This window comes from Callionymus lyra, chromosome 7 (assembly GCF_982586985.1).
Source record: "Callionymus lyra chromosome 7, fCalLyr1.hap1.1, whole genome shotgun sequence".
Taxonomy (NCBI): domain Eukaryota; kingdom Metazoa; phylum Chordata; class Actinopteri; order Syngnathiformes; family Callionymidae; genus Callionymus; species Callionymus lyra.
In genome coordinates this window covers 29,473,150-29,500,762 of record NC_141824.1, presented here as the reverse complement: position 1 = coordinate 29,500,762, position 27,613 = coordinate 29,473,150, and the positions used below count along the sequence as shown (strand labels likewise).

Sequence of the window (27,613 nt, the reverse complement as noted above, 5' to 3'; positions counted from 1 at the left end):
CGCGCGGACTCGGAGCAGCAGTGTTTGGAGCGCGTACTGTGAAACGTGAAAGCGTGATGTCGCGAGGATAATCATCAGGAGGACGCTTGACACCAGAGGTGAGGAGACGCGCTCGCGCCACACTTTCACCATCCGCTCAACTTACTTTTCTCACCATTTACAATCCTGTCACGCGGGGTTTTATTCGTTTTTTAGACAAGTTTTTTAGTGTGGAACTTATAAGGTGGAGATGATCGGATGCATCAGTCACGCTGAAGACATCACTGTTCAAGTGTCTAAGTGTTTTTTGTCTTCTTTCTCGGGTGTTTGGCGCGTGTGCACCTGATGCGCGCCGGCTCCTCTCGCATCTGTCAGCGCCTCCAATAACACGTTCGCTTGTTGGTAAAATCGAGTCTAAATTCCAGGTGGTTCTGTAGGACCCACGCGACCCCCACTCTCGTGAACGTGAGACTTGGATAAGTTATTCCAGGATTCCTCGCGTAATTGTCCGCAACACATCCAATCATGGACGTGAGCAGATGAACTCATCAGGCGTGTTTTTTAAATAACGAGTCTACCTGTTGAGTGTGTGTGTGTGTGTGTGTGTGTGTGTGTGTGTGTGTGTGTGTGTGTGTGTGTGTGTGTGTGTGTGTGTGTGTGTGTGTGTGTGTGATGAAGTGAACCGTCACCTCTCAGTATGCAGACGTTATTACAGCGACGTGACTAATCCCCACAATAGAAACTGTTGCGCGCATCGACCTGTTGTCTGCAGAGTCTTGATTAAAATAATACAAGAGATCAGACTCAGACACCAGGAGTAATTGCTGTTTTGTCTCTTAATGGCGGCGATTACACAGAAGTTCTGCTCTTCAATTATGATACTCGTTTTCTGTTTTATTTATTTGTCGCTTATCTTAGTTACAAAGGTGAGATGCGGGGACACCCTGGACAGAAGGCCAGTTCACCGCAGGTCACCTAATTACAGACAGTTTAGATTTATACAATAACTAAAAGTTGGATGCACAATTCTTGTTGTTATCTTGACCTTTGAAGTATATATTTTATTGAGTATTGTTTTGTTTGATCAAGCACTTTGTGACCCTGGTCTGGAAATGTAAGTAAGTAAGTAATTTTTATTTGTATAGCGCTTTTCCAGACCAGGGTCACAAAGCGCTTAAACAATCAAAACAATATTCAATAACGTATATACTTTAATGGTCAAGATAAATTGATAACACAACAGGAGTTCCAGAAAATCAAGGAAAAGCCTGAACAAAAGAAATGTCTTAAGATGTTTCTTGAAGGAGTCAGTAGACTTCATCAAACACAGAGAGAGAGGAAGATCGTTCCAAAGCTTAGGAGCAACAGCCTGGAAGGATTTCTCTCCTCTGGTCCTGAACCGTGTGCGAGGAACCATTAGTAGATTCTGATCCACAGACCTCAGAGCCCGAGCTGGGGTGTAAGGCTGGATCAGATCAGCGTTCTATAAATATAAATTTAGCGTTTTATAAATATAAATTACTTACCAATTTACTGGATTTAAGTCGCTTTATGATTGAATAGAAGTGTAAATAAATTCCTAATCTAACCATATGTCTTCCTCTGATGATTTAAAGATGTGAAAGTATCTTTGTTTGAAACAGGATGATTGACAGAGAATGTTGAATAATAATCGTAAGTGTCCAAACTTTTTAAAAATATGTTAGAGTAAGTAAGCCTTTCCAGACACACTTGAAGGTCAAACAAAATAAGTAAGTAATTTACATTTGTAAAGCTTCTTTCACAGACCTTGGTCACAAAATAGATGCATTTCCAGACAGATGACTATTTATCTCAGCCTCTTTAAAAACATTAGTTAGGATCCTTAATTCAAGTAGTCAAACTCAAGGCCCACCGACTCATTTAAAAGGGTCCGCCTTGAACTACAGTGATGTTGACATTGATATAAAGATGTCAGTAATTAAGATAAGATAAATAATAGAGATTATAGATGATTAAAAATGTCCAATAAGATTGAAAGTGATGCTGAAGGAATTTCAAGGGAGTGTTTGCTGAAGGAGGACAAACACAGATCATTGAGATTGATTGAACCTCCAAGTATGCAAAGACAATAATCTGACTAAAATTCTTGTTTCAGTTTGAAAATACACATTTGTTTCTTGCGATGGACTGTTATTTTATATTTTATATTTTAGCCCATGTGTGCTTTTGGCATTAAGAAAAAAGGGGGAAAACAGACTTTTAATTTCCAGTATTATTTTCAAAGCCTCCTCGGAGGAAAATGTGTGACATCAAGTAATTCATAATCAATATTCTGATATTTAATGTGAAAACCCATCTCTCCTGACTCACTCACATGTTTCAAATGTTGAAGTCATTCTCTCCAAGATGCGGTAGGTCCCAAAGACCCTTTAACTATTATTTTAAACCCTGGTTTTTGCATTTTTTATCTCTTTAATGCCAATGTGCCCTAGATATAAGAATTGGAAACATAGTTTTCTCCATCTTTAACTTCCGGAAAAATACAGCTCCCTTAAAGGAGCCTGCCCCTTTAGTCTCTCCTGATCTGTGGTTTTATTGCCATTGGCATTGAAAATCATTCCTGAAGAAGGAACTAACTGTCTCCTCCACCAGGACGCGACAGCTGATGCTTGGCCAGGTCAGCGCTGGCAAACATGGGTGTGCTCCAGCTCCACAATCCCACCCACCCCGGCACCCTCCTGCATAGAGCCAACCAGTTGCGTCTGACGGGTACCTTGTGTGACGTCATCATCACGGTCGATGGTCAGGAGTTCCCTGCTCACCGAACAGTGCTGGCGTGCACCAGCAAGATGTTTGAGATCTTGTTCCATCGCAGCAGCCTGAGGTACGCCCTGGACTTCCTCTCACCCAAAACCTTCCAGCAGATCCTGGAGTATGCCTACACGGCTTCCCTTCAGGCCACGGCCGAAGACCTGGATGACCTGCTGTATGCCGCAGAGATCCTGGAGATTGAGTACCTGGAGGAGCAGTGCTTGAAAGTTCTGGAAACCATCCAGGCAGAAGAAAGCGAGGAGGTGAGGAATAACGCCGGAGATGGCAGTGACCACGGCCGGGCCAGGCACTGGAGGCACATGATGTCCAAGAAACATTCCATACATGACGGCCAGAGCCACGGCACTCCCAACTCTCTGCACCACCTCAAACTCTACGTGAATGACAGGGGTTCTCCGGGTCCCAAATCTGAAGAAGCCCCGCAACCTATCCCTAGAGTGGACACAGAGATGGACGTGGAGAGTTCCCATGAGCCTCAGGGGCTGACCGCCTCCTCTCTTGATCAAGCCATCAAGTCAGAGAAGATGCAGGTGGAGGATGAAGACGGTTGGGAGGGTAGGTCGTCTAGCACCAAGGAAGACAGCTGCTTGTCAGATGTGCCCAAGGATGATGGTCCAGGGACCCCCCAGAGAGGCAGTGTGATCACCCGTGCCCGGGATCTGCACACCAGTTCAGATGAGGGAGGACATGCAGTGGGAAACGCCTTCGAGCGATTTTCCGGGATCGCTGAGAAACACCTAGCCTCCCTATACTCGATGTCCAGCTACACAAACGACGGGGTGATGCCAGTAGGGGTCACGGTGGCTCCGTCCTTGGGTGTTCCCCTGGACCCCCGGGCCTACAGTGGCCTGCTACATCAAGGCCTCCTGCACCGTGAGCTCCTGAGCAGACTGGGCCAGTTTGCTGCAGGGATGAGGCACGAGGGGAAGGAACAGAACCAGCAGTGTTGTACCGAGTGTGGACTTCAGCTGCACAGCCGACAAGCCATGGAGCAACACAGGTAACACACTAGATCTGAAAGTGACACTCCTACTGTTGCACACACTGAAAAAAATTGATGTCGTGTTGAGATGTTTTAAGTTAGTGTTAAAAAGATTTTGGTACTAAAACTATTTCAACAACAACTTAAAAATAGATATAGCTACAGATATGGTTGCAGAGCGAAAAGAGAAGGTGTGAGTGTTCCATCTTTCCTACGTTATGGAAACAGATAGTTACACAAAAAAGACAATTTACTAAGAGAGAAAAAAAAAAAGTTATTTTCCAGATGTGTCAACAACTTCGGCAAAATGATTTTCTTGCATAGTTAAAACACGTTTTGATGTGTTGTGAGCTGGAGGTGCGACAGACATGCACTTAAACAGTATTTTATTTCAAATGATGAATAATCATGATGGTAAATAAAATTGACTCATATACAGCAGCTCATATAAAAGCTGCTTCCAAATAAAATATAATGTATGATTGTCTACGAAAACAGATTTTGGTTTCAACATCTCTCTACAATTATCCAAGGTGTGGTGATTCATGCCGCCTTGTTTCAATGCAGCAAACGGGAGAGATGAGAATCTTAAAGACACCTGAACTCACGTGTCTGCAGTCAGACAGCAGCAGCATCTTTGAATCGAGTCTTTGTGAGGATATAGAAGATTGTGTGTCGTCTGTCGTCATTACAAAGCTTAATTCTTGTCCATTTTGTTTGATTATCTGAGCAACCGGCATCGCTCTTCCTCTTTTAACTCGTGTGTTACTAATCAATTTATTCGAGTTTTTCTTTTTTTTGTTCTATTCACTTTTATTTTACAAGACATCACTTCTTATTTCAGTCCGACGCCGACTCTCATTAACTTGATTGCAGATGTTTAAAGCTGTGTTTGGCAGCGTCTGACTAATCATTCAAGGAAAAACAAGACAATCTGCTTGTCCTAAATCCGGCATTGATTACTATCTCAGCTCAAGACGGAACAGTGACATGTGGAGAAAACCAGTTCAGTTTGTGAGATTGAGGACAGGTTGGTTTGTTTTGTGTTGAATCTTCTTCACTTTCATTTTAAATGTTGCTCTAACTGTGTTGCCCAGGGGTGCAAATCCAAGACCCAGGGGGGCAAATATAGCCTTAAAAGTTCTTTTGTTTGGCCTGCAAGAACTTTAAAAATGTTTAGTTGGAATTAAAAGCTTTTTTCTTGCACCTCCATCTTCCGATTTAATTAAATGGAAAGGGAGGACAATACTGATCTCACATGAGGCAGATCTTTTTTGTTATGACTCCTCAATGAATAGAAATTATTTCGGCTCTTTGCTTCGACCCACTCAGAGTTGTGGGATTTCCAACCTATCAATTGCCTGGATTGAAGGATCGGCCTATACTCCTCTCTGTTTGTTTTAATGGTATTCAGCGAATGGTCCGGGATGTACCCAAAACAGAGTGAAGATGTAAACACTTCATCACATGTTTTTTTTTCCAAAAAAAGATGAAAGAATAGGTTAAAAAACATTTGGTTATTTTCTTCATAGAGCAGCAAGGTTTACTTTACCAATCTCTACTCTGGCCTGGGAACATAGACCTGTGAGATCTGGCAGAAGTAAAGTAAAACTCCTAATTTGAAGATGGCAGGTTGTTTGTTTTCGGAGCAAATCCTGAAGGAACAATGGAGACACAGACCTGCTGGAAAATAGTGTTCCGTAGAGTATTTAGAGAGGCTGCTCTCCACTCGTGGACGGACATGTGGGTTTCTGCAGGGTTGGAGAGTTTCGGTGGCGACTGGGCTTCAGGCTGTTTGGAGGTGCTGTAACCAGGTCACTGAGCATACACCTGGTCTGCAGGATGACATTTTGTTGAAGCGACACCAGCCCAGGTTTGAGGAAAGCACAGTCTGTTTTTACAAATTAGATTCATAAATGCTGCATGTGTCAGTCCTGTCCTTTTACTTTGTTAAGGTAGAAATGTTCCATACATTTTTTAAGTCTTTTGCAGCGATAGTTCAACCATCCCACCAGAGAGTACTGTTGCTGTTACCTGAAACTATTTTTCTTTTAAACGTGACATCGTGTACCACCATGAAGAATCATGTTTTGTGCATCTCAAGATGATGCTGTTTTAGGTCGTGAACTTTATTTTTAAATGTGTTTCATCCTGTAGGTAAGTTACAAAGTCTATTGTAGTGAAAAGGCATTCATCCTTAATTTCCCAAATAAATAAATGTTAATTCTTAAATCTTTGTTTTGTATTAAACCTTTTTTTTTTTACAGATATGTTTTTTACATTTTACATTCTCAAGTTAAAAGATGGGACTTTAATGATTCAGATATTCATCTGAATTACTATGTATTTATTTAACGAGGAGGCGTAAAAGTCAATCAGAAAAGGGGACACATTCTTTTAGCAGTCTTGGTCGCTGGCCGAGCTAGTTTCCTATTTACCATACTGTTTTTTAAAAAAAGGCTCGAATTCCCATCAACTATAGAGACTAGGAAGTCCCTATATAATTGTTGACATTCATGATATCTGCTTTCTATCTTAGCTTAATCATTAGCAACTATATAGGTGAACATCTGCATCTACTTTCATTTAGAGCCAACCATCCAGAGGGCCACATAAAATGGTATGAGGGGTCAGATTTAGTTTGACATACTTCAGACTGATTTCAAATGCATGTTTCAATGAAGAACTAAAATCAGCGGTGAAAAATACGAAGTGCAGGAGGCTACAACATTTACTAGGACGCTGCATGTTGCAGACGCTGGCACGTTAGTTCAAATCATTCACTGTGTTTCTGTTAGCACCTCAGCTCAAACTCGAAATAAATCCCTAGTAAGGCCACTTACACTTTGTGTATGCCGAAGTGATTATTTCTGGGCACAACAAAATAAATAACCCAGAATAATTTTAACAAGCTAAATGACGCACAAAAACTCAATATGTTGATGTTGGCAACGACGCGGCGTGTACAGCAGTGCAGCTCAGGCCACATTTCATTGGAGCGCAGACTGAGTTAAAGCACAGACTCTTTTTAGGCCATTTGCTGTTAGCGGGGTGATGTAAGGATATAAGTACAGATGCCTCGCATGCTCCCATGTCTGTGATATGATATGATAGGTTTGGCTGCCGGCTGAGCTCCAGCGAATCATCTGCTTTCCTGCTCCTCACTGCACTTACAGAAGAGGCGCGTGTAAGTGTGTATGTGCACATGTGCAAGTACAGAAATGTAAAATGAGATCATGTAGATAAACTTAATGACTGTTTAAGGATGGTTTGCTTTGAAACATGTGCGATCATAAGTGTCTACTTGTGTGCATCAGACGGCGACTGAATGTGTGTTCATTTGGGTGATGTAGGGTGTTTTCATGCAGGTGTGTGTTCATGTCGAGGAATGTTGACATTTGGTTAGGAAGATGTTCAGACTCTCTGACTGCTCCAATAGGCTTATCTTATTCACAGATAAAACCTGTAATTGAGTCACTCCAATGATTTCAATTATTAAATGTTGCATGTCATGTTTTACACATACAGTACATGGTTTTTGTTGCACCTTACACGTGCAGAGCATATTCATGAATTTGCATTACTTGACACACAGTATTCAAAATAATTGATGTATTTAATTACAGACTTAACCACTCCAAATAACAGATGTCTTTCCTACGCAATTATATCATATTTAAGCTCATAATTTTAGTGATTACTTGATTAATCAACAGAGAGAAGGCCAGAAATCATTATAATTATTGAGTAACGCAGCCCAAGTCGTAATATTCATGTTTAACTTAACATTCAATTTAATGCGAAACTAAACCGCTCCAGAAACTAGATCACCTTAAGTGCATGTCAGCTTTTCTTTCCTCATAGGTGGTTTAGTTATGCTAGATAGATAAAAAGTAAGATGATGGAAGGCAGGAAAACAGATCCCTCGAGAAGAAGGAGTTACTTTTGAGTAATGAGGGGGACGGATTACTTCTCTTCTAATGAGTAGTGACGGATTACACTTCAATTTAGAACACAATGATAGTTACTCTTTAACATTCAAAATGTAACGAGACTTTGATAAATATCATTTATTTCAGCCCATCACTGAAAAGTTTTGACTGTGGACAATCATCATGTACTGACGTTGTAAAATAAAGCTTAAGTTGATATGAAAGGTTTGATTCTAAAAACTGTATTTTAGGATCATGTCAATGCATTTGATCAACTTGTTGTGCTAGTTATCTTGTGCGGCGGATGTGTGTGTGACAATGTGTTAGTGCAGATGGTCTTTATTTGGCTGTGTGTTTGTGTGTAATGGGTGGAGGCACGTGTTCGCCTGCGCTCTGAAATTAGCCTGATCTACTATTGTCTGTGTTTCAGTAGCATTCATGCGTCGTGATTCACAACACCGAGGGCCTCTTACACTAATGATGTTGCATTCAGCCGGGGATTCTTGCCGGAATTAAAACATGCTCCTCTTGTTACGAGGACAATGACGCCGCCGAGTTTGAGAGAGCCGACAGAAGAAGGCGGCGGCACAACAAGATTCTTGTATTATCACAAGTGTGCTCCCTCAGTTCTCCTCTGTGCTCACATTAGTGTTTGCTTTCCACAGGAGGCTGCATAATGAGGAGAAGGGCCACGGCTGTGAATACTGTGGCAAGCACTTCCAGGACAGCATGCGGCTGCGGATGCACATGCTGTCTCACACAGGTACTCAGCTCCTCTCACACACTCATCTCAGACTATTCAGTGCTCATAAAGTCTCTTGATAGTCTGCCTTTTCACGTGCACCTGTTCATATTAGCCGCCCTCCTCCTCTTCCTCCTCCTCCTCTTCCTCTCTCCTCCCTGCACTTTCTTACCAACGCTTAGGTCTATGAACGTCTCTCTCTACTCTCCTGTCTCCACGTTGAAATGTTTCAGTGTTTTTTTTCGGAGAGATTCTGGCAGCTCGCCAGCTCTGCCCCTTCTGACTGATGACATCATCAGCTGCCGGCAGGCCTGGGTGTTCTGCCAGTGTTCCGAAGCGTGTGTGATGGCTCGCTCGCAGATGTGTGTCCAGGAACACACTGTACCCAAATGCAGACTTAATCAGACCTGACTGCTCTCCCGGCTACTTTATCCGAAATAGAGAGAGGAAGTGAGAGAGGAGTGGAGGGGCGGGAAGGGAGTGGGGCTAAAAATGAAACTTCGACTGAAACCTCAGTGGGAAAATGTGTATAGACATGACGAGGCCTCGGACCTCTCCGCCTTCTCCTCGGAATATTGTTGTGGAGTGACACACTGCTGACAGTCCAGAGCAAATCTGCTGCTTTCAACTTAAGATGGACTTTACCGGAGTCTACCCTTTCGCTTCCCCCTCTTCTCTTCACAAGCGCCCAGACACACACACACTCGCTGAATACTTTGATTTTCAAACTCTTATCCACAGCGACACCTTTTTTCCTCACACAACTTCCCGAGTGTCAACCTAAACCACGCTGACGACAAAAAAGATGCAGATCTCATTTCTTTGTCGCTGTGTGTTTCTGTGTAGCAGCCTTAGATCCTGCTGGTTGCTAAGGAGCGAGTGCTCCACCGCTCTAATGGGCTGATTTGGTATTCAGCTCGATGCAGGCTCTTATTTTGGTATGCCAGACAAAGTGTTTTGATGGAGGACGATTGCAGCCGCGTCTGGAGACAGTTTGATGGTTTATGGATGAGAGCACACTCCGTGCCTTTGACTGCACAAGACAATGCACTATGTTCTCTTCTCCCCTTATCACACAATCTCACACAAACACAACGCACCGCACCGGACAGCGTCGCACAACATCAGTGTCGACAACACGGCGGTGCCGTTTCGACGATTGCAACACAAACTTCCAACCAAGTTTCGTCTCCGCTTCATCTCACAAAGCGTTCAAACGTTTGTTTTCAAAAATTGTTTTTTCTCTCAAAGAGAGGTTTGTGTGTGTGTGTGTGTGCGCGTGTGTGTGTGTGTCAGTGCGGCTTCTGGAAACAGTGTCACAACGTCTGTGTGTCGAGGCTTCATAGGAGTTGAAAGAGAAGCACATTTAGGCTGCAGCGTGCTCAAGAGTTCCCAAAGCTTGTGGGTGTTTTAATGACTCATTTTAACTTCATTTAAAGCCAGCTGAGCAGAAAATAGATCAGTGAATGAGCCCTGGGCCAGTATGGATCTGCAACCGATTTACATCTCTCTGTGAGCACATCCCAACAGCTGTGTGCGTGTGTCTGTCCGGCGTGTCTGCCTGAGCAGGTGTGAGGTGAGCGCAGAAAGAGGGCTGAGAATTCCTGCCAGCAAATGCAAACTTGTCTCTTTCATGTCTTCATCAGACCAGACAAGGGCGTTCCAAAGGTGAACTGTGACTGGAGTTCCGCTGCATGCGATGGGATTTAGGGTGTTGACTCTGAACTGTGTTTTTTTGATAAAGGGATGTGCCGCGGGCGGTAAATGTCTGCTGTAGAGAGAACACCCAGTCCTTCTGTGGCCTCTCATGCAGACAGTCTGTTCGCTGTTCGGAGACTGATAACAGGCCACGGTGAATAAAACTCTTTGCTCCGTTCTCGTCAAGAATGGACGTCGCGACTGAAGCCTTTCGATTGTTGCTTTTTTAAGGGATTCCCCACTGTGTCCACTGCACTTGGGAAACACCTGAAAAGTACAAGAGTTTGACAAGGGCTGCCTTTTTTGTAATTGGGCATTTTTCTTACTCCTTTCCTCTCTAAATGAACCTGTTTGCTTTTCATTTACGAAACACATGCTTGTGTTTACCAGCTGATCAAGTTACCGTCTAACAAATCAGATTTTTGTCTCCAGCTCCTGCCGAAGCGCTGGTGTGTGACCAGTGTGGAGCGACGTTCTCCTCCGAGGAGGCTCTGGAGGCCCACAGGCAAACTCACACAGGTACTCCTGCACTCACACGTGCTCGCACAAATACATGGGGGTTGTTGCGCAAACCGTGACTGCGGGAATTCTGACGACTCTAAACTTGCTCGTCATGCTTGGCTGGGTTAAACTGTTCCTGTCATGATGCTCCATAATTTATCAACAGGGAGGTGGGAGGCCCACTCACATGTCACCCACTAATATCTCCTGGCATCCAATCCCACAGCATGCCACTTTGCCACGAGCAGCAGCCGGCTCGGCGGTGCCAGCATTACAGTATCAAACAGTCATACGATCCTCAACCTCCTTCCGTGGATTTATTTACCTGACACTGGGCGTCAACACCAAGACCTTCTGTCGGTCAGTCCGAACCATTGTCATTTTTACATTTAGAACTGATTCATGAATGATGGTGAGATTAGATTAAAGTTAAAAAAGATGTAAAAACCTTATGAGTCTGTTGCCTCAAATTAAACGAACATATTAGGATATCAATTGAAAGACAATGACACAAGACATCTCTGATTACAGTTCGGAGCAGAAATCCTGATCTGATGAGCAATAGTTCTACTCATGGAGGGAACTAGTGTCTGTTTCTATGATCTGTTGTGTCAACAGGAGACTCTAGTTTCCTCCAGAGCATGTGTGTTTGTTGTTTTGCTCGTCTACACCCACCTACAACCATATGGTCTACACTGGGGCAACTAAACTTAAAGGGAAACGAATGTGAAAACCAAACCTCCCTGACTTACTCACATGTTTCATATGTTGAAGTCTTCCTCTCCATGACCCAGTAAGTTCCTCATCATGACGGTGTTTTGAAGTTATTACTTTACAAAGTTCTCCCGTGTCTTAAATGTCGACGAATTAGACGTTACGAGGGCAGGGTCCATTGTGACATATTAATGGGCTTCCCTCCAGCTAGCTGTAATCATGCCTGTTTTTTTTTTATAGAATGAGTCCCTTGGAGGTGGAGACTTCCATAATTGATGACAAACAGTGATAAACCTCAATGCCTAGGTGAAGTTATGGTAAACAAGGTTTTCAGAGAAAACAGAAGTGTTTTCAGTGGGCGGAGCTTAAGCATATTTTCTAATGTAATATTCCAATTAAAAGAAGGTTTTGTACAAACAGACACATACTGATGAGTACAATAGAGGTCCAGGATCCATTTAAGAGACACTTTAATCAATAAATTTGAAATTAAAATTGTAGTTTCTCCTACTGCCACACTGCAGCTTCTTTCCATTATGATGGGTTGATGAGGTCTTTTGATACAGCATCACCTATATCATGATACAGTTTTGAAAGAACAATTGATGGCACTTTATAAACTTTGGCTTTGATGTAATAATTCAAAGAAACCCGGAATCATTTTAACTGACAGTGCAATCTAATAGGCTGTCAATGATACGGGCTGAATATCGTAATCCCAGTTCTTTTGTGGCACTGATCTAAAAGCTTAGGTAGCACCAAGTGTTGAAACATCCTTTGTCTTTCGCCAAGTTTAGGTACCCACACAGGACCAAAACGTAAAAAAAAAGAAGAACAAATGACAAAGGCAATGAATATCAGATTAATTTGTCACTTGTTCTTTTGCAATGTAAAATATTTGTTATTTATTTGGGGAAATTTACCAAGTCTGAAACATTTTACTCAAGTTATCTACTTTGGTTTCATTTTAATGTCATTTTTCTTTTGTTCGAATTGATTTGATAAAATTGGTATCAAAAAAGTATCGTTCAGGAACTGATATCGGAACTGATCTCAGTCAGGCTCGAAAATATCAGTTGAATAGCCTTGACCTACAGAATACATTTCAGGAATGAAGTGGATCATTCATAACATACTTCATCATCTTTTCCTTAACCTTGGTCATCATTCTCAGACACACCTACCAACCTCATGGGCTCACCTCATCCATAAACCTCTGCTGGCATCTCATACTAGTCTCCAAACTTACTTCCATATTTGTGAGTCGCAGCCACTGATTCTACACCAGACATCAGGGCTTACCCTTTCACTCTAGTTCCTACCCTTTGTCACAGATCACCCATAACTCTGTATGACTGGTACCGAATATTTGAACTCATCTTTTCTCACCACATCTTATCCATTATTTACTCTTGCTCTTGTGGTCTGCCTTGGATGGAGGATGGAAGCTGCGGCTTAACTCCATGAAGAAACTAATGGTAGATGCATATTTACCTCAGCATGGGTTTTTGACTGATGACCATGGGAAAGAAGAGACTATAAAAAGCCTGTAGGTGAAAATCCTTGAAAATGAAAAAGCGAATGGAATGAATTGGATGTCATCATTTGCAAGTTGTAGCCACAAAATCTCAAATCTGTTTGAGGATCCAAATATTTATTACAATGTTATCTCACACCGCACGTACTAAAAATGTCACAACAATTTACATTAGCATTAACAGTCGGTTTCATCTGGAAACAGCTAGACATTAAAGTGACAGTCTTATCTAACAAACATAATATGATGCATGTGAAGAATTCATTCACCCACTAGTCCTGAAGCTCCAAACATGCCCAAGTGATTCAAAACCAGCATACCAAAGCTGATGCGACAAACTGCTTAAATTAAGTCATTGTCTTAGCTTACTGTGCTTTTTATATATCAACTGATTTTTTTAATGTCTGAGAACTGACTTCGATGCTCAGAATGTTCTCTCAATCCTTCCACGAATCTCAAAGATAAATTTCATCTCAGTTCAGTTCAGTTTATTTTAAAATGATTTATATATTCTAATAACCATGTGATCATGCAACAAATAATCCTGAAAATCTCCAAAAGTATTTGCTGTTCATTTGTAGTGGACCGAGCATGTTAGATTTGACAAGCACAAAGAAAAGCAGGACACAGGGATGTAGTCGATAGAGGATTGATGAGAGATTGTGACTATGGATCTATTAAATGAAAACATTTAATTCACCAGGCAGAAACAAACAACTACTTAGTGAAACTTTGACTACCATTATCATTAGTATTATTGTTGTAATTATTATTTTTACCAATATTATATGTATAATTAACAATAATAATGGTATGATTAGACAGATCCTTCCATATCGGCTTCATCATATTGGATATTTGTTTCTGCTCCGTTGAGTTTAACAGACTCTGAACTAGTAAAGAAGTTGAATTGTTGCCGGCCAGCGTGTGAACCCACACCTTTTCTCTTACTGTCAGAGAAAGGCGATCGGGCTCTCAGGAGCACTGGCATGTAACTGTAACTCCAGGTGGCACACACAAAATGAATACTTAATGGTTGTGGACATGGAGGGGTGTTAACGATGCCCAGAAGATACTACCCTCATCCCCCCAAGTTGTAAACATCCCAAGCTCAGTTTCAGCTTGGCAGCCGGTCCTGAGCCCGGTGCATAAGGACATTACTCTCTTAGCTTGTCATTATCCCAGCTCGGCTCGCTCTGACGCAGGGAGCGTTTATTTGATATACTGATTAATTCATATATTGGACGCAGCTGATGGTCTGAGTGTGCGTGACACACACATGCAGAACTGAGATGCTCAGTTGTGATGCATTTATGAGGATCGCCACCTGTAGAAGGAGATACTTCTTGTCCTCTTTCTCCGCTGATGGAAACACCAGCTTTTATAACCGTGACTCAGCTTTAATGTGCATCACTATAATGTTAGATAGATCAAATACGAGTAGAATGACAAAACATTAAGGTGTAGTTTCTTTTTTAAGAAATTTAGATAAAATAAAGTGCATAAATTTAAACAACCAAAACTTTAGAGGAAGATCGCAACACCTCCAAATCTCCAAATGAAACTCAACAATGAGTTTGTCTTTACCATTTGTAGATCAGAAAAGTGATCAATATATGTTTAAGTTCTATAAAACAAATGTCTTACAATTCCATATTTCACTTTTCACAATTGTTAACGTTGGGGAAAAAAAGTGGAGCTATAACGACAATGATGCATTGTCTGGTATTTATTAAGAGGTCGTCACAAACAAAGGTTATTGTTTGTCAAAAGTGCCAGCCTAAGAAAATACCAGCACACTTACTTTCAGGGTTTGCAGCCTTAATGTGTCATGTGGCTGGTGAAGCAGTGAGTCAAATGAAACGACTCTTAGCAGATTAGCACTTGTCAGACCACGACAGCTGCAGGAGTTGCTGGCCACCTTCTCTGAGCAGGGTTTTGTGAAAGTACTTTTTTGGGGGGTAGATCTCACTCTGACGCACCGCTCTGCAAGTGGAAGTGGCCGCGGCCAATTGGATAAGTCAGAGGTGAACGGCCGTGGGTTGCCGAAGATCAAAGGGAGGCGGGGGAGGTCGGGGGAGGAGTGGATGGGGGTAGAGGGTATGTGAGGAGTTCCTGAGGGCGAGAGGATTGCTGCTGGTGTTGGATGCCAAGAGTGGGAGGAAAACAACATCATGTGCTGCTGTTTACTCCTCACCACAGCCCTGTCATAGTCTGACCTACTTGTCAGTGCCCAAAATAAAAGAATGGATCCGTCTCCGAACTGCTCGCACAACAAAGGGTCTTGTTCAATCGGGGCGTCCGGAGGATCAAGGAAGGAACATATCAGACAGAATTAGAGACATTTTGATTCGATTACGACCAAAAAATGCACTTCTAGTGCCAAGATCACGTTTTCTCAGTAGTGGCTCTTAAATGCTTTGATGTATTTAACTATGAAAGATGGAAGGAAATAATATTACAAGTTATGATTTGACTCTGACACTGGAACCTCTCTAAAACCCTCAGCTGGGAAATTTTGAGGTAGTGACTGGCAACTGATCACTGGTTTCATTCTATTTTAGAAAGTTTTATTGGGGCAAATACGCCCCAGTCTGAAATCTATCAAGTCAAATGAAGACATTTGGTCTCACGACTTTCATTTTACGGAACTACACGACTCGTCATTCGACCTCATGGACATTCTATCTGCTTCAGCCAGGTTGGCCAACCATTTCGCCACCTCACCACCTTTAAGGCCGAAACCACAAGAGTGCTGGCTTTGTGTACTCACAACAGCTGCAGTGTTGCCACACATTACAGGCTGCTTCATCAAGTGAATAATATTACCTTCTGTCCAAGCTCTAATTAAACATTGCAGCGCTCCATTCAGATACAGCACGGCTTTATAAAGCAGCGCTCTTAATCCAGACCTTTTAGCTCCACTAATTGCACGTCTGTCATCAGCATGTACCTGCTATAACGGCCATTATGACACACAGAAACCTCTCCTGCCTCGCTGCAGACACAACATATGCAGACCTTCGTTGCAAACCAGGTAGAGCTTTAAAAAGAGAAGACGACCTCTTCCTTCGTTCATGGAGTAGTGCTTAAACACGAGCAACGTATCTCTTGTTGCATTAATTATGAAGTCGCTTGTTACTCACTCGGGTAGATTAGCATGTGACTGATGAGCGCCCAAGGTTGTTTAAGGTACTGTAGGTTGTGTGTGTGTGTGCGGGAGGCTAGTGACACTTCACCCACCGCGGGCTGAGTGCACGAAGCATGAATGCACAGGGTCATGTGAGGTAATGGACATCATGTTGTCTGCATGATAGCGGCAGACAGTGAGATCACTAAACACACAAGAGAAGAACGTACTTAAGGTTACAGTCTGTGACAAGACTGTGGACTTTATCAGCCATGTTGCAATGTTGGTAAACACATTTAGATTTATGGATTTCTAATATTTCACAGAGGAATGAGATGAATCTGAAGAGCACTAAAACTGTGTAATATGAATTTGTTTCACGTAAACCTGCTGATGTGAAAACTAATTTAATTTATTTAATCTTATTCACATATCAAATAGTTCCACTGAGATAGTTAACAATGAGTTCTGTGTCCTCGCTTCAAACCAATGTCAGTGGCTCCCAAAACTCCATGTCTGACCTCTAACGGTTATTAAAAATCTCTTGAGATCTTTATATGGAGCGATCACACTAAATAGTTTTCTTGTAATATGAATCATTTGTTTTATAATTTCTAGATAAACACATTTTAATAGTAATAATTCTACAGGCATATACATATAATTTCTGGTAAAAAAGATTATATCAATAAGTTAATAATTGCGTCACTTTTCCACGCACTCAGATACTGCATGAACTCAAGATAAAATAGAAACATTTAAATTCAAATGTATTAGAACAAGTTACCAGTACTGTTATCATAATTTAAATGCTTTGTATATTTTCCTTGTCATTTGTTTCAAAAAGAAAACGATTCAAAAGTAAAAATAAAATTATACAAATGTGATGGACGGATACAAGTTTTCATTGAGTAAAATTAATTTAACATAAAATAAAAAATAAATTGGCAGCACAAACCGAGCTATTGACAGTTGTAAAGCCTCCGTCAGACTCTGTAGATAAAGATCCATCTAAACAACTTGTTTGTGAAAACGAACTTTGATGTCGAATTGTTTTTAGTTTTTTTTCGTCAATGTTGCGTACGAGTGCAAATATTTACAATCATATGACTTCTGTTTTCTCACTATTTAGGTGGTTAATTCAACTTTAGATTATTTAGCGTAAGATCATCCACAGGCTAATCGTTTAAATTGGGCCGCTTCAGATGCATAAGTCGAGATCAGGAACAGAAGAGAAGATGCAGATTGGCGGGCCGCTCTCTTGTACGTCGCGACGTGGGTTTACTTCCAGTTTCTCAGGGTGGGAAAACTTTTGTTTGGTGTCTGAAAGGAAACAGGCTGTGCTTATTTGTGAATGAAGGGATTAGCTCCAACACTTCACCCCAACAAGAAGCATGATGCTATCTGGTTGCCTGGACACGTGGTCTGGTTTCTCAGGCCTGGACTTGAAGAAGTTACGGCGGAAAGAGTTAAAACTGCTGCATGTGTAGAAGCGCTGTTTCCGAGCTAGTCGTGCTTTTGCCCTGCCGCTCACACAGCAGAGAAAACAATGGCTGCACTAAAAGTTTTCTTTACCAGTGGGTGAATGATTATTCCCACTGTTAAAGCTCCTGCCTGAAAACACAATGCTCAGTCAACTGTCCAGCCTTTGAGGACTACCATTGATTAGGTGGTATTTAACCCATTCAGGGCCACAGGTCATGGGGTCATCCCATGCCTTAGAGCCTAAAATCCCCAGCCCATTGTCTAGTTAAGGGTGAAAAAGCAGGGGGCGATGACAGCCAACTTTAGGGCTTATTCTCCCGTAAAGAAGCTCATCTGCACTTATTACCAAGCTTACTGGAAAACTCCACGACTGCAAATCCCTTTTGTTGGAAAAGTGAGCACAGAGAGGCAAGAATCTCAGCCCCTAACACGTCCCAGCCTCCAAAGTTGTTGTTTTTTGTTTAGACTTCAAGCTATTGTTATTTTTATTTTCACTTTTGGCTGCGACTGCAAACGGATGCTGAGCCGCCGCGTGTCAACCAGAGATCAAGAGTGTGATTCTTGTGACAGAATGTTCGTCTGATTCCTTCACCCAAGTTTCAGGGTAGTTTGTAAAGGAGGGATCAGACTTTACATCTGCAGGTGTCGCACTAGAATATTCCTCTTCCTGAAAAGACAGAACAGGGCTGCTGTTAATCGTGATTCAGGATTGTTGGTAAAAGTGTGGATAATTAAAGAGTCTTTGAAGTGATTTCAGAGGTTGATGTGTTATTCAGTGGGCTGCAGGATCAGTGCTGCTCGGCCTGCAGCGAAAGCAACCGTGACTATAGTGGGCACATCGGAAAAGAAAGCACTCCCCCTGCTGGCTGCTTAAATTATCACAATCTTCTCTTTCTGATCTCAGATCACACTTCCCACTTTGTGATTCCCCAAATGTCTCCAGCAGCGTCTGGATCTTTATCTGACACAAACAGCACTTTAGTCGTGTCAGAAAGTAAACCCGGAGTGGGGGTGCGGGCTCTTTTGTTCTCGAACTAAAATATTGTGATCTGTGGGTGAGAAAGGCTTTGGTCATTAGCCAGGCTCCATAATGACAGAGATTGTTAGAGGGACGTGAGCAGCCAATGACTAATGAGCTCGGTCAAGGAGGGTCTGAACCTCTTTGTCTGTCCTTTGTGCAGTCCAGAGACCCAAACCTCTGAACAGGTGCAGCTCATTCCACTGGACTGGCTTCACTGGGGGGTGGATTGTTAAGAGTTGGGAATGTCTTTCATCCCCGGTTAATAATTACAAATGATCAGTCCAAGAATCGTCTTCCGTGCATCTCTAGGAGGGAATAGGACAACAATACACGTGAAATGTGTCTCTCTGCGTGGATTTATTTGATTTGTTTCTGCTCTTGTCCGTTAACTTGATTGAACCACAAGAAAGTGGCTGACACTCTCCCTTCTTAGTATGAGCACGCTGTATTCCGCTCCCCGCGTTAATTCCAATTTAATTGCCAGTTGCCTCAAGGCACTTCAATAACAGTAACAAATGATTTGATTTAGTGGACCTCATCAGACTGCATTTTAAATGCGACACAGCAACCCCACTTGAATTCCAATGAAGTGCCGACACAATCCTGTGTTTACTAATGATCTTCCGCTGGAGATGTCTGATTGAATCCTAGTCAGCAGCGACGGGACCGGCTAGCGTCGTGAATGAGCTACAACCCGAGCAGACAAAGAAATAAGGACCTCATAATCCCGCATTTAAGACTCACTCAGGACAAAAAGATACATTTAGTCTCTGCAATCTCCATCTGAACACGTCGTAAATGTGCAGAGATGAGTTTGTTTTATAAGCAAACTGTGGCTGTCGTCTGCTTCATGTGGAAGACTATCTTGATCACTTCAGGTGTGCTTTGTTTGCCAACGTATTAGATCTTCAGCGGGATTTCACAGTTGTATACGGTGTTTCTTAATGGATGAAGCACTCAAATGACGGTATATGAAACAATAGTTGAGGCTGGGGTTACATGTTAGCAATGACATGGAATGAGTAAGTCTAGAATAAATCGAATAGAATACTTATGATACTTTCCTCTGGCCGTTTGTAATTCACAACAATAATCTAGAAGAGACCAAGACAACATTTTTTTAACATCTATGTAGCTGCTGTAGAAATGTTTTACTAATATAGTTTTACTATATATAATATATAATATTTCCTTTTGTAGCCTTTGAAATATTGAGGATAGTAATGAGATCAGTGGTGTTCATGGAACTCATTCAGTAGTAGACAGTAGTGATGGGTTCATGATATATCATGGTACAGTGACTTTAATGATGGGTTGATGAGGGCTTCTGATCCTGCATCAGCTCTATCATATACATCATCCAGTGTATTATGATGAAAGGCAGATGACACTCTCATTTTGAAAATTATTCCAGGTTTTGTTGAATAAGTAGATCCAAATATTATTGCCATCTAGTGGCCTTTCAAAATGAAGACACTGAATCATGACACATTTGATGCTGTATCATGAGGCCTGATCGACTCACTCACTAGTAGACAACAATGAACAGAGCTTGTGTTGCAAAAGTCAATCAATTTTTAAATTGTCGATTCTAAAAAACTGAAGGATTAAGCTTGAACAAGGGATAAAACAAACACATTTGAAATTTTTCAGATTATAAAAAACGTATTTTTAAAGAATAATCTATAGAACAGAAATCCAAAATCAATGCCTCACGAACCAGTACTGGTCCGTGGACCCGGTGTTAGGGGCCATTGTATTAGAGCACACGCTGCTAAAACTTAAGGCCCAGGGACCAAATCTGACACGTCCAGTTGTTATAAGGGCCCTTCAAAGGGTTATCTCGAAAATCAAATAAATGTTTATGCTAACTTTGACATATACAGATGCCTGTGTTTAGGATAACAGAGATGAGAAATGATTATAATTATTCAGAGACAGAATTCAAAGAGTCAAACTGATTTGGAAAGAAAGGGATTTTTCTGTGTGTTTGGTGAAGCAGAGAGACTCGCTATTAAAGACCGTTTGATTAATATACATTGGATGTGATCGACTTTAATACAAAGCCTCAAAATAAGTCAATTTGGTTTAAGTAAGAACAACGAGAGTCGTAGTATAAATGCAGCGTGTCTTCTCTGCATAGATAATGCCGTCGCCTCTATGACAGCCGATAGATCTTCTTCACATTTTGCCATTTTAACTTAAACGCTTGAGCCAGCGACTTCCCATCTGTATTCCTCGCCACACTCCGTGCAACAGGAAAGCAGCCCCAAAGAGATGCCAGGTCACACACAGGATTAAACTGGATTGTGTTTTTTCCTGCAGTCCTGCCTTTAATGGCTTGATATCACCACTTAACATTCTGCACGGAGCGCGTAGTGTAGGCATCATTTAGGGTGGAGCCGCTATCAGCCGCTCGTCGAGAGGCGAGACAGAAGACTTCACAGGCGGGATGTGACTCCTGGTGCAGACTGAAGAGAATAATTACACATCTAACACGGCGGGAAGACGCCATTGATTGTGTGATTGGCATGCTGTGTGGGAAATTCTTAAAGAAAACAATGACTTTCATGGTTTAAAATAGAGCACATAAGGACTCGCAGTTGAAAGTGCCTGTGGGCTTTTTAGAGGAGTTAGTTTAGGTAGAGGCACTTGCTCTTTGAAAGAAGCTTTTCCCTCAGAGGACTCACACAAAGTTGAAGTGACCCAGTTTCTCCACTTAAGGCCCTGTCTGTGTGTGCTACGGAAATAACTGTGTCGGTGTCTTGCGTGTTCTCCAGGGACCGACATGGCGGTGTTCTGTCTGCTGTGTGCAAAGCGCTTCCAGACCCAGAAGGCCCTGCAGCAGCACATGGAGGTCCACGCCGGCATGCACAGCTACATCTGCAGCCACTGTGATCGGCCCTTCCCCAGCCACACCACGCTCAAAAGACACTTGCGCTCGCACTCTGGTAAGAACTCACAACTGCATCCAGACTTGGTTAGTTTGGTGATCCTCTCTTTTTTCTTAAGTGACCAGTAAACTAATCATGAAGCTTAACATAAGGATTGCAGCTTTTAATTTAATTGTTTACTTCCAACCCTGTCTCTGACAAAGCTGCCTTACTGACTTTTACACACATCATTTTATTTACATGTTTAAAATCAATACTTGTCCCTTAAATCCTTTTTTTTATCTGATTAATTTTAAAGCTATTAATAAATTGATCATAGCAATTAAGCTCAATTAAGCTTCTACGATTTAAATAAGTGATAATATATGCATTTCCTTATTTACTGTTATTTCTATTAATTATAATTGCATTATTACTATTAGTTTAATAGTAATAATTATGATATAGTTTACAGTGAATTCTTAGTGACCATTTTACTGTAGAACCTCATTAATCTCATCAAAATTATATTTTATAATAATCTTGCTAATATTCTGCTGAAACAAGTTTAAAGAGATTCTGAACAGATGATAAAAAGTGTTAGCAAACCTTCCTGCACAAGTAAGTAAGTAAGTAAGTAAAGGTTATTTGTAAAGCCCCTATCTAGACCAGGTTCACAAAGCGCTTTAACAGTCAAAAACAATACACAGTTTAAAAGGCCAAGACACATAAGACAAACACAGGAGTCCCAGAAAAATAATTTTGAAAGTCGATCCTGAAAGAAACTGTCAGCCAGTGAATAGTTTTAAGGATCGGGGAAATGTGAGTTCTCCTACTTGAGCGGGTCAGAATTCTCGCTGCATAGTTTAACACTCAATAGCAGGAGCCGACTTTAGGTGCTGCCATTCACAGGCAACGCTGAAAGCGGAAATGACACTGTGTTGTGCTGGCTGATTTAGAACATTATTTCAACATAATGGAATCAAATGTTCATTTTCCATTATAATGATTTCTTTCATATTTAATTGAATTATATTAATAATAATTTCATAACCATCAATTTATTATTTAAAGGGGCACATTACTTACTTATTAAATTATAATATAAAAGTACGTATAAACAGTTTTCATACTTGAACTTCAGTCTGATCAGTGATCAACATGAATTCAAATGATTATTTATCGTTGCCACGCTCATGACACAATCTAGATGATTGTTATCATCAATCATGTAGATTAAACCGCCATCTTGAGAAGAGCCATTTAGTAACGTTTCCTGCAAAATTCAAACTCACTCAGAGCCGACAAATCCACTTGAATGATAAACTAGGGCTAATATTGGTAATGAAACCCATGAAATCTATTTAAAAAAATATATATAGTTTTATTTAATTTAGAAAAATCTAATCTCTACTTTGAAATGGAAAAAGGTAATGTATTTTTATTGACAAAAAAAACATATTAGGTTTTTTTGTAAAGAAACGAATGTAAACAATCCAATAATCATTCAAAAAGTAAATTCAAACTACAATCGCTTTTTTCATCTCCAAATGTGTCTTCCCTAAACTACAGGGGCCGTGCCAAAGGGGTTCAGACCTTTATTTTAGATACAATAAGGTTTCTTTAAGACAAATATCTCAAGTTGCAAACCTTCTTTACTTTCTGACTTTACCAGCCGTGACTTGTTGGAGACACCTTCTTCACTTGTATTAACACAATGTTCTAAGGCTCTAAAGGTCAGCAGATGAATATTTTTTGATAAGATTATTTCTGGAATCGTGTTTTGACCCCTGAAGAAAACCATTGCTAGAATAGGTTCAATGGATAGTTTCAATGACTCGTGTTTTCCCACGACATAAAACATTAAGCGTGTGCTGAAACAATGATGTGAGTTTATTTAAGAATGGATCTACAGGCGTCTTCTCCCACCCTCCTCCGTGACTCACCTCTGAGGATGACAGCACTGTACTGCTGCATAGTTCGGACAATTTCATCCAGTTTATATTTTGGGTTTCTTAGACAGCCGTCGGGCTGCTGCAATTCACGGCTGTCAGTTCTAGTGTGGTTTAGCCAAAATGAAAGAGGAAACCCAAATAAATATTGAAGGAAAAGCAAATGGAAATGACTTGTCTGCGTGTTCCACCGAGTGTGAGTCTTATCGCCGCGAGAGACGGAGAGATATTTACCGAGAAGATGTCCCCCTTCCTTCCCTTACCTTAAATAACACTCGCAGCTGTCAGGACAGCTTGACGTCTAGACAGGAGAAATACATAATTGATGTGAAGAGACAGAAGTGAAAGGAGTTTTGGCCATGGCAGCGGATCTTGTTTGTATGCCATTCTGCTTGGAAGTAACATTTTGTAAATGTCAGATGCTCCGCAGCGGGGCGGGGGGGCAGGGGATAGGGGGGGGGGAATCGGCCTGTAATGAGGAGAGCAATGTATCCTCTGACTAGGCTGTTGCTGTGGACACTGAGATAATGAGACACATAGGTCATTGGAGATGAGTCAAAACCTCGTCCGAGGAGAGAAACAGATTAATACAGTATAGAGAACAGAGCCGGACGTGGCTGCGGGACTTTTTACTAGCTATTATCTGCGAGGACGCGTCTCGTGTCACAACATTAGCCACGTCTGAAAGGACAGCGTCCCCCTGACTGACGTGCGTGTCCGAGACCTTTCTGGCTGTTTGACCTACACCGCTTCGTATGCATCGTACCATGCCAACACCGCCGCGTGTCGAGCGATACTCTCTCCGGTGACACGTCTCCCGCTCGCAGGCGACCATCCCTTCGAGTGCGAGTTCTGCGGGAGCTGCTTCCGAGACGACGGCACGCTGAGGGGCCACAAGCGCATCCACACCGGCGAGAAGCCGTACGAGTGCAACGGCTGCGGGAAGCGCTTCAGCCTCAAACACCAGCTGGAGACGCACTACCGAGTACACACAGGTGAGAGTGAAGCAAATACTTGACCACACATCCCTCTTATTGAGGAACCCAAGGACATGTTTCTGTAAGTTACTATTAAATGATCAATGTTGAAATGACAGTTGAGCGGCTGCTCCTGTCAGTCAAAGGTTATTGCCCAAACATTAACAATGTTTACTTCCTAATAGCTTTTATTTATCCAGGATTAATTTATTTTGATTTACATGAACTTTAAAATTGATTATAGCTGCGTATTTATGAGAATTTAATGGGGTTTTATTTGTATTACAGTTTATTAAAGCTGAATACAAAAAAACAACCAACAAACATATATAAATTAATATTAACATTCACATTATTTTGTTGATAATAGTAATATTTCAATATAAAATTCCAAGCCATTATTAGATATACATCCTCTGCAGTATTTAAAAATGTATATATTGTTGATTTGAGTTAATACCGCAAATTGTTTTACTGCAGAGAATTACATAAAATGTAATAGTTATAAAAATTGGGTTATATACACTAAAATGTATGAGTTCATTTGAATCTCCCCCTTTTTGCTGATAATTAAATCTCCTTAAGCATAATTTAGCATATACTTTAATTTTCTTTTCTTTCTGTTTGCTTTTGACTGTTGCAACTCAATTGAAGTTAAAAAAGAAAAGAGAATGTGAGGACACAGACACAGACACAGACACAGACACCAGACACACATGTACAGTGACGGTGATCAGACTTGAGTTTCACCCGAGCGTCTCCGGGTCTACAAGGTTAATGTTGTGCTGCTGAATCTTTCAGGTGAGAAGCCATTTGAGTGTAAGCTGTGTCATCAGCGGTCCAGAGACTACTCAGCCATGATCAAACACCTGCGCACTCACAACGGAGCGTCGCCGTACCAGTGCACCATCTGCCAGGACTTCTGCCCGAGCCTGGCCGCCATGCAGAAGCACATGAAGGGCCACAAGCCCGAAGACGTCCCGGCCGACTGGAGGATAGAAAAGACTTACTTGTATGTCTGTTACGTCTGAGCTGGACTTGGACCCCTCACACACACACACTCACACACACACACACACACACACACACACACACACACACACACACCAGAGCACAGTGTTGCAATCGAGCTTCGTAAAGAATTGCAGTGAATCTCTGACATCAGAGTAGAAATTCTTTCCCGTTTTCAGCACAGGCTCAGAGGTCATCGTTCAAGTCATGATATAAAACATTTATTCATATATAGTTGCTTTCATCTATTCATAAACATGCTTTCAAACTCAGTTCAGACACTAAATCACTTAACTGTGAACGCTTAAGCCAGAATTTACCAGTGTAGACACACTTTTAACAAGACATGATTTCCGTTGTAGTTTTGCTCAACATATTTCCAAGAGTTATTTGTGAATTCCTCTAACTTTGGGCTGAATAATATCAGGAGTCTGTTTGTGGGGAGGAAGCCCAGCTGCTACTGTTGTTTTTACACAAGAATGTTGCATTTAATAATGAAATATGTTTAAACTCAATAATGCATCATTTGAAAAAAAGAGTAAAGTAAAGTTTTTGTAATTATTATGATAGAAATTGTTTGTTTGTTGTGAAAACTTTGACACAAAAACAATAACGAGGACAACAGATTGTCTCTCTACGTCTCTAAATGACAATTTCTAAAACTGCAACAATGTTGTTTTCTTAAAATTCAATTAATTTTACGACCTTCATAAAAACAATGTATAAATTGTACTGGAATTTATCACAAATTAAGAAAGTAGGAACACGACATATAAAGGTCCCGACAAATCATCTCAGCTCTTTGGATGTTGAATGAATTTTCTTTGTTAAATGCAACATGCGTTAGTGAAAAAAACTGCAGATTTCTATTTCAACCAAAAGTGTCGGGAAAGTCTGACTTCCTGATGAATGATTACGACCGTTGACAACAGCTTCCAGGCGACTCCATCTCCCGGCACGAACGCTCAGCTCCGAGAATAAATCAACACTAAACCGTCCCACGAACGTCTCCTTTGATTGTCGGGCTCATATGTTCTCTCCTCACTTCCTGTTTGAGTTGATTATTTGCATGTTTTACTTGAATTGCTGCCAACCTAATTTCCTTCATCGCCTTGTTTTACTTGCAGTGAGTGTTATTTTGTATTCAAGGCTTTTATTTGCAGAGAGATATCTATTTGTGTTGTTGTTTGTGTTACCAAATATGTGTCATCATCATCATCATCATCATCATCATCATCACCACAGCCTGCTGATCCTCTGTGGGGCCTCCTCTACATCTGAACAACTCTGTTTGAGAAATGACTGCCGTCATTACATTTAAACTTTAAATGTTAAAAAAGAAGAGCCTGACCGAGGCTATACTGTGTGTTTTTAATGACCCGCTTATAGATGTCTTATACGGTCACCCATGGAGAATTTTCTAGATGAAAAAGAAAAGAAATCATGAAAAGAAGTTGTTTTTTTTACAAAAACGTGAATCACCATGAGCAGGATATTGTTGGTTCTATTGTGTAGCTGTAACTGTCACAGTATGTTATTCCCTCACGTGAGCCTGACGCAGGCCGTATAGACATGTTGTATTTTTGTATCACTGTTTACATTTGCTATGATTTGATCTTGTGTTTTATAAGTCCGATTTGATTAAGATCCCTCCCTCGTGCCTCTTTTCTAAATACGTAGAGCATCGATATGCTTCGAGTATGTGGGTCTGTGAAGTTCGGTAGTCGTCTCTGGGTGTTTGTTTAATGTTACTTAATTAAAGATAGACTGCCATGTAGATCCCCACGTCTGAATATCGCAACTGGAAGCAACATACTGTGATCGTGGCTGAGAATCTGATGCAAGTTGCGAGCAATTTTGATGTAAAAGTCTAACGTGTGTCTGAAAAATGTTCCTTTCAAGAGAAAGAAAAAAATAAAAGGACAACTCTCTGGTTTAAAAAAAAAAAAAGAAAAGAAAAAGCTTGTGCATCGCAAAATGTTAACTCAGTGCCATGAAAACACATTCACTGTATCTTCTCTACATGCACTATACGTGGAGTTTTCCTCGCTGGACCAAAAGAAATCGAGCACTTTTGTCTGAAAAGGGTTTTTTTCTTTGATCTTTCTATGTCGTGATGATGAAGATGTCCTTTGATTTTGTCCTAGAAGGATGTGATTAGCACTGTTTTAGATTATCGTCCATGTCTGTCTACCTCAGGGCCGGATCAAAAACTTGACCTGGTGTCCAATCAGGGTCGTTCTTCTTGCCATGTGTGCAGTAAAA

At 41.3% G+C, this 27,613-nt stretch overlaps 1 protein-coding gene across 1 annotated transcript; it reads left to right on the top strand.

The window, feature by feature from the left end:
* Window positions 1-27,613, top strand: zbtb16b (zinc finger and BTB domain containing 16b). The gene is made up of 7 exons (XM_087795362.1): window positions 1-98; window positions 2,614-3,793; window positions 8,373-8,470; window positions 10,580-10,666; window positions 21,316-21,486; window positions 24,188-24,355; window positions 25,139-27,613. Exons 2-7 carry the CDS (start codon window positions 2,655-2,657, stop codon window positions 25,366-25,368), a joined length of 1,893 nt encoding a protein of 630 aa, XP_087651488.1. The 5' UTR covers window positions 1-98; window positions 2,614-2,654; the 3' UTR covers window positions 25,369-27,613.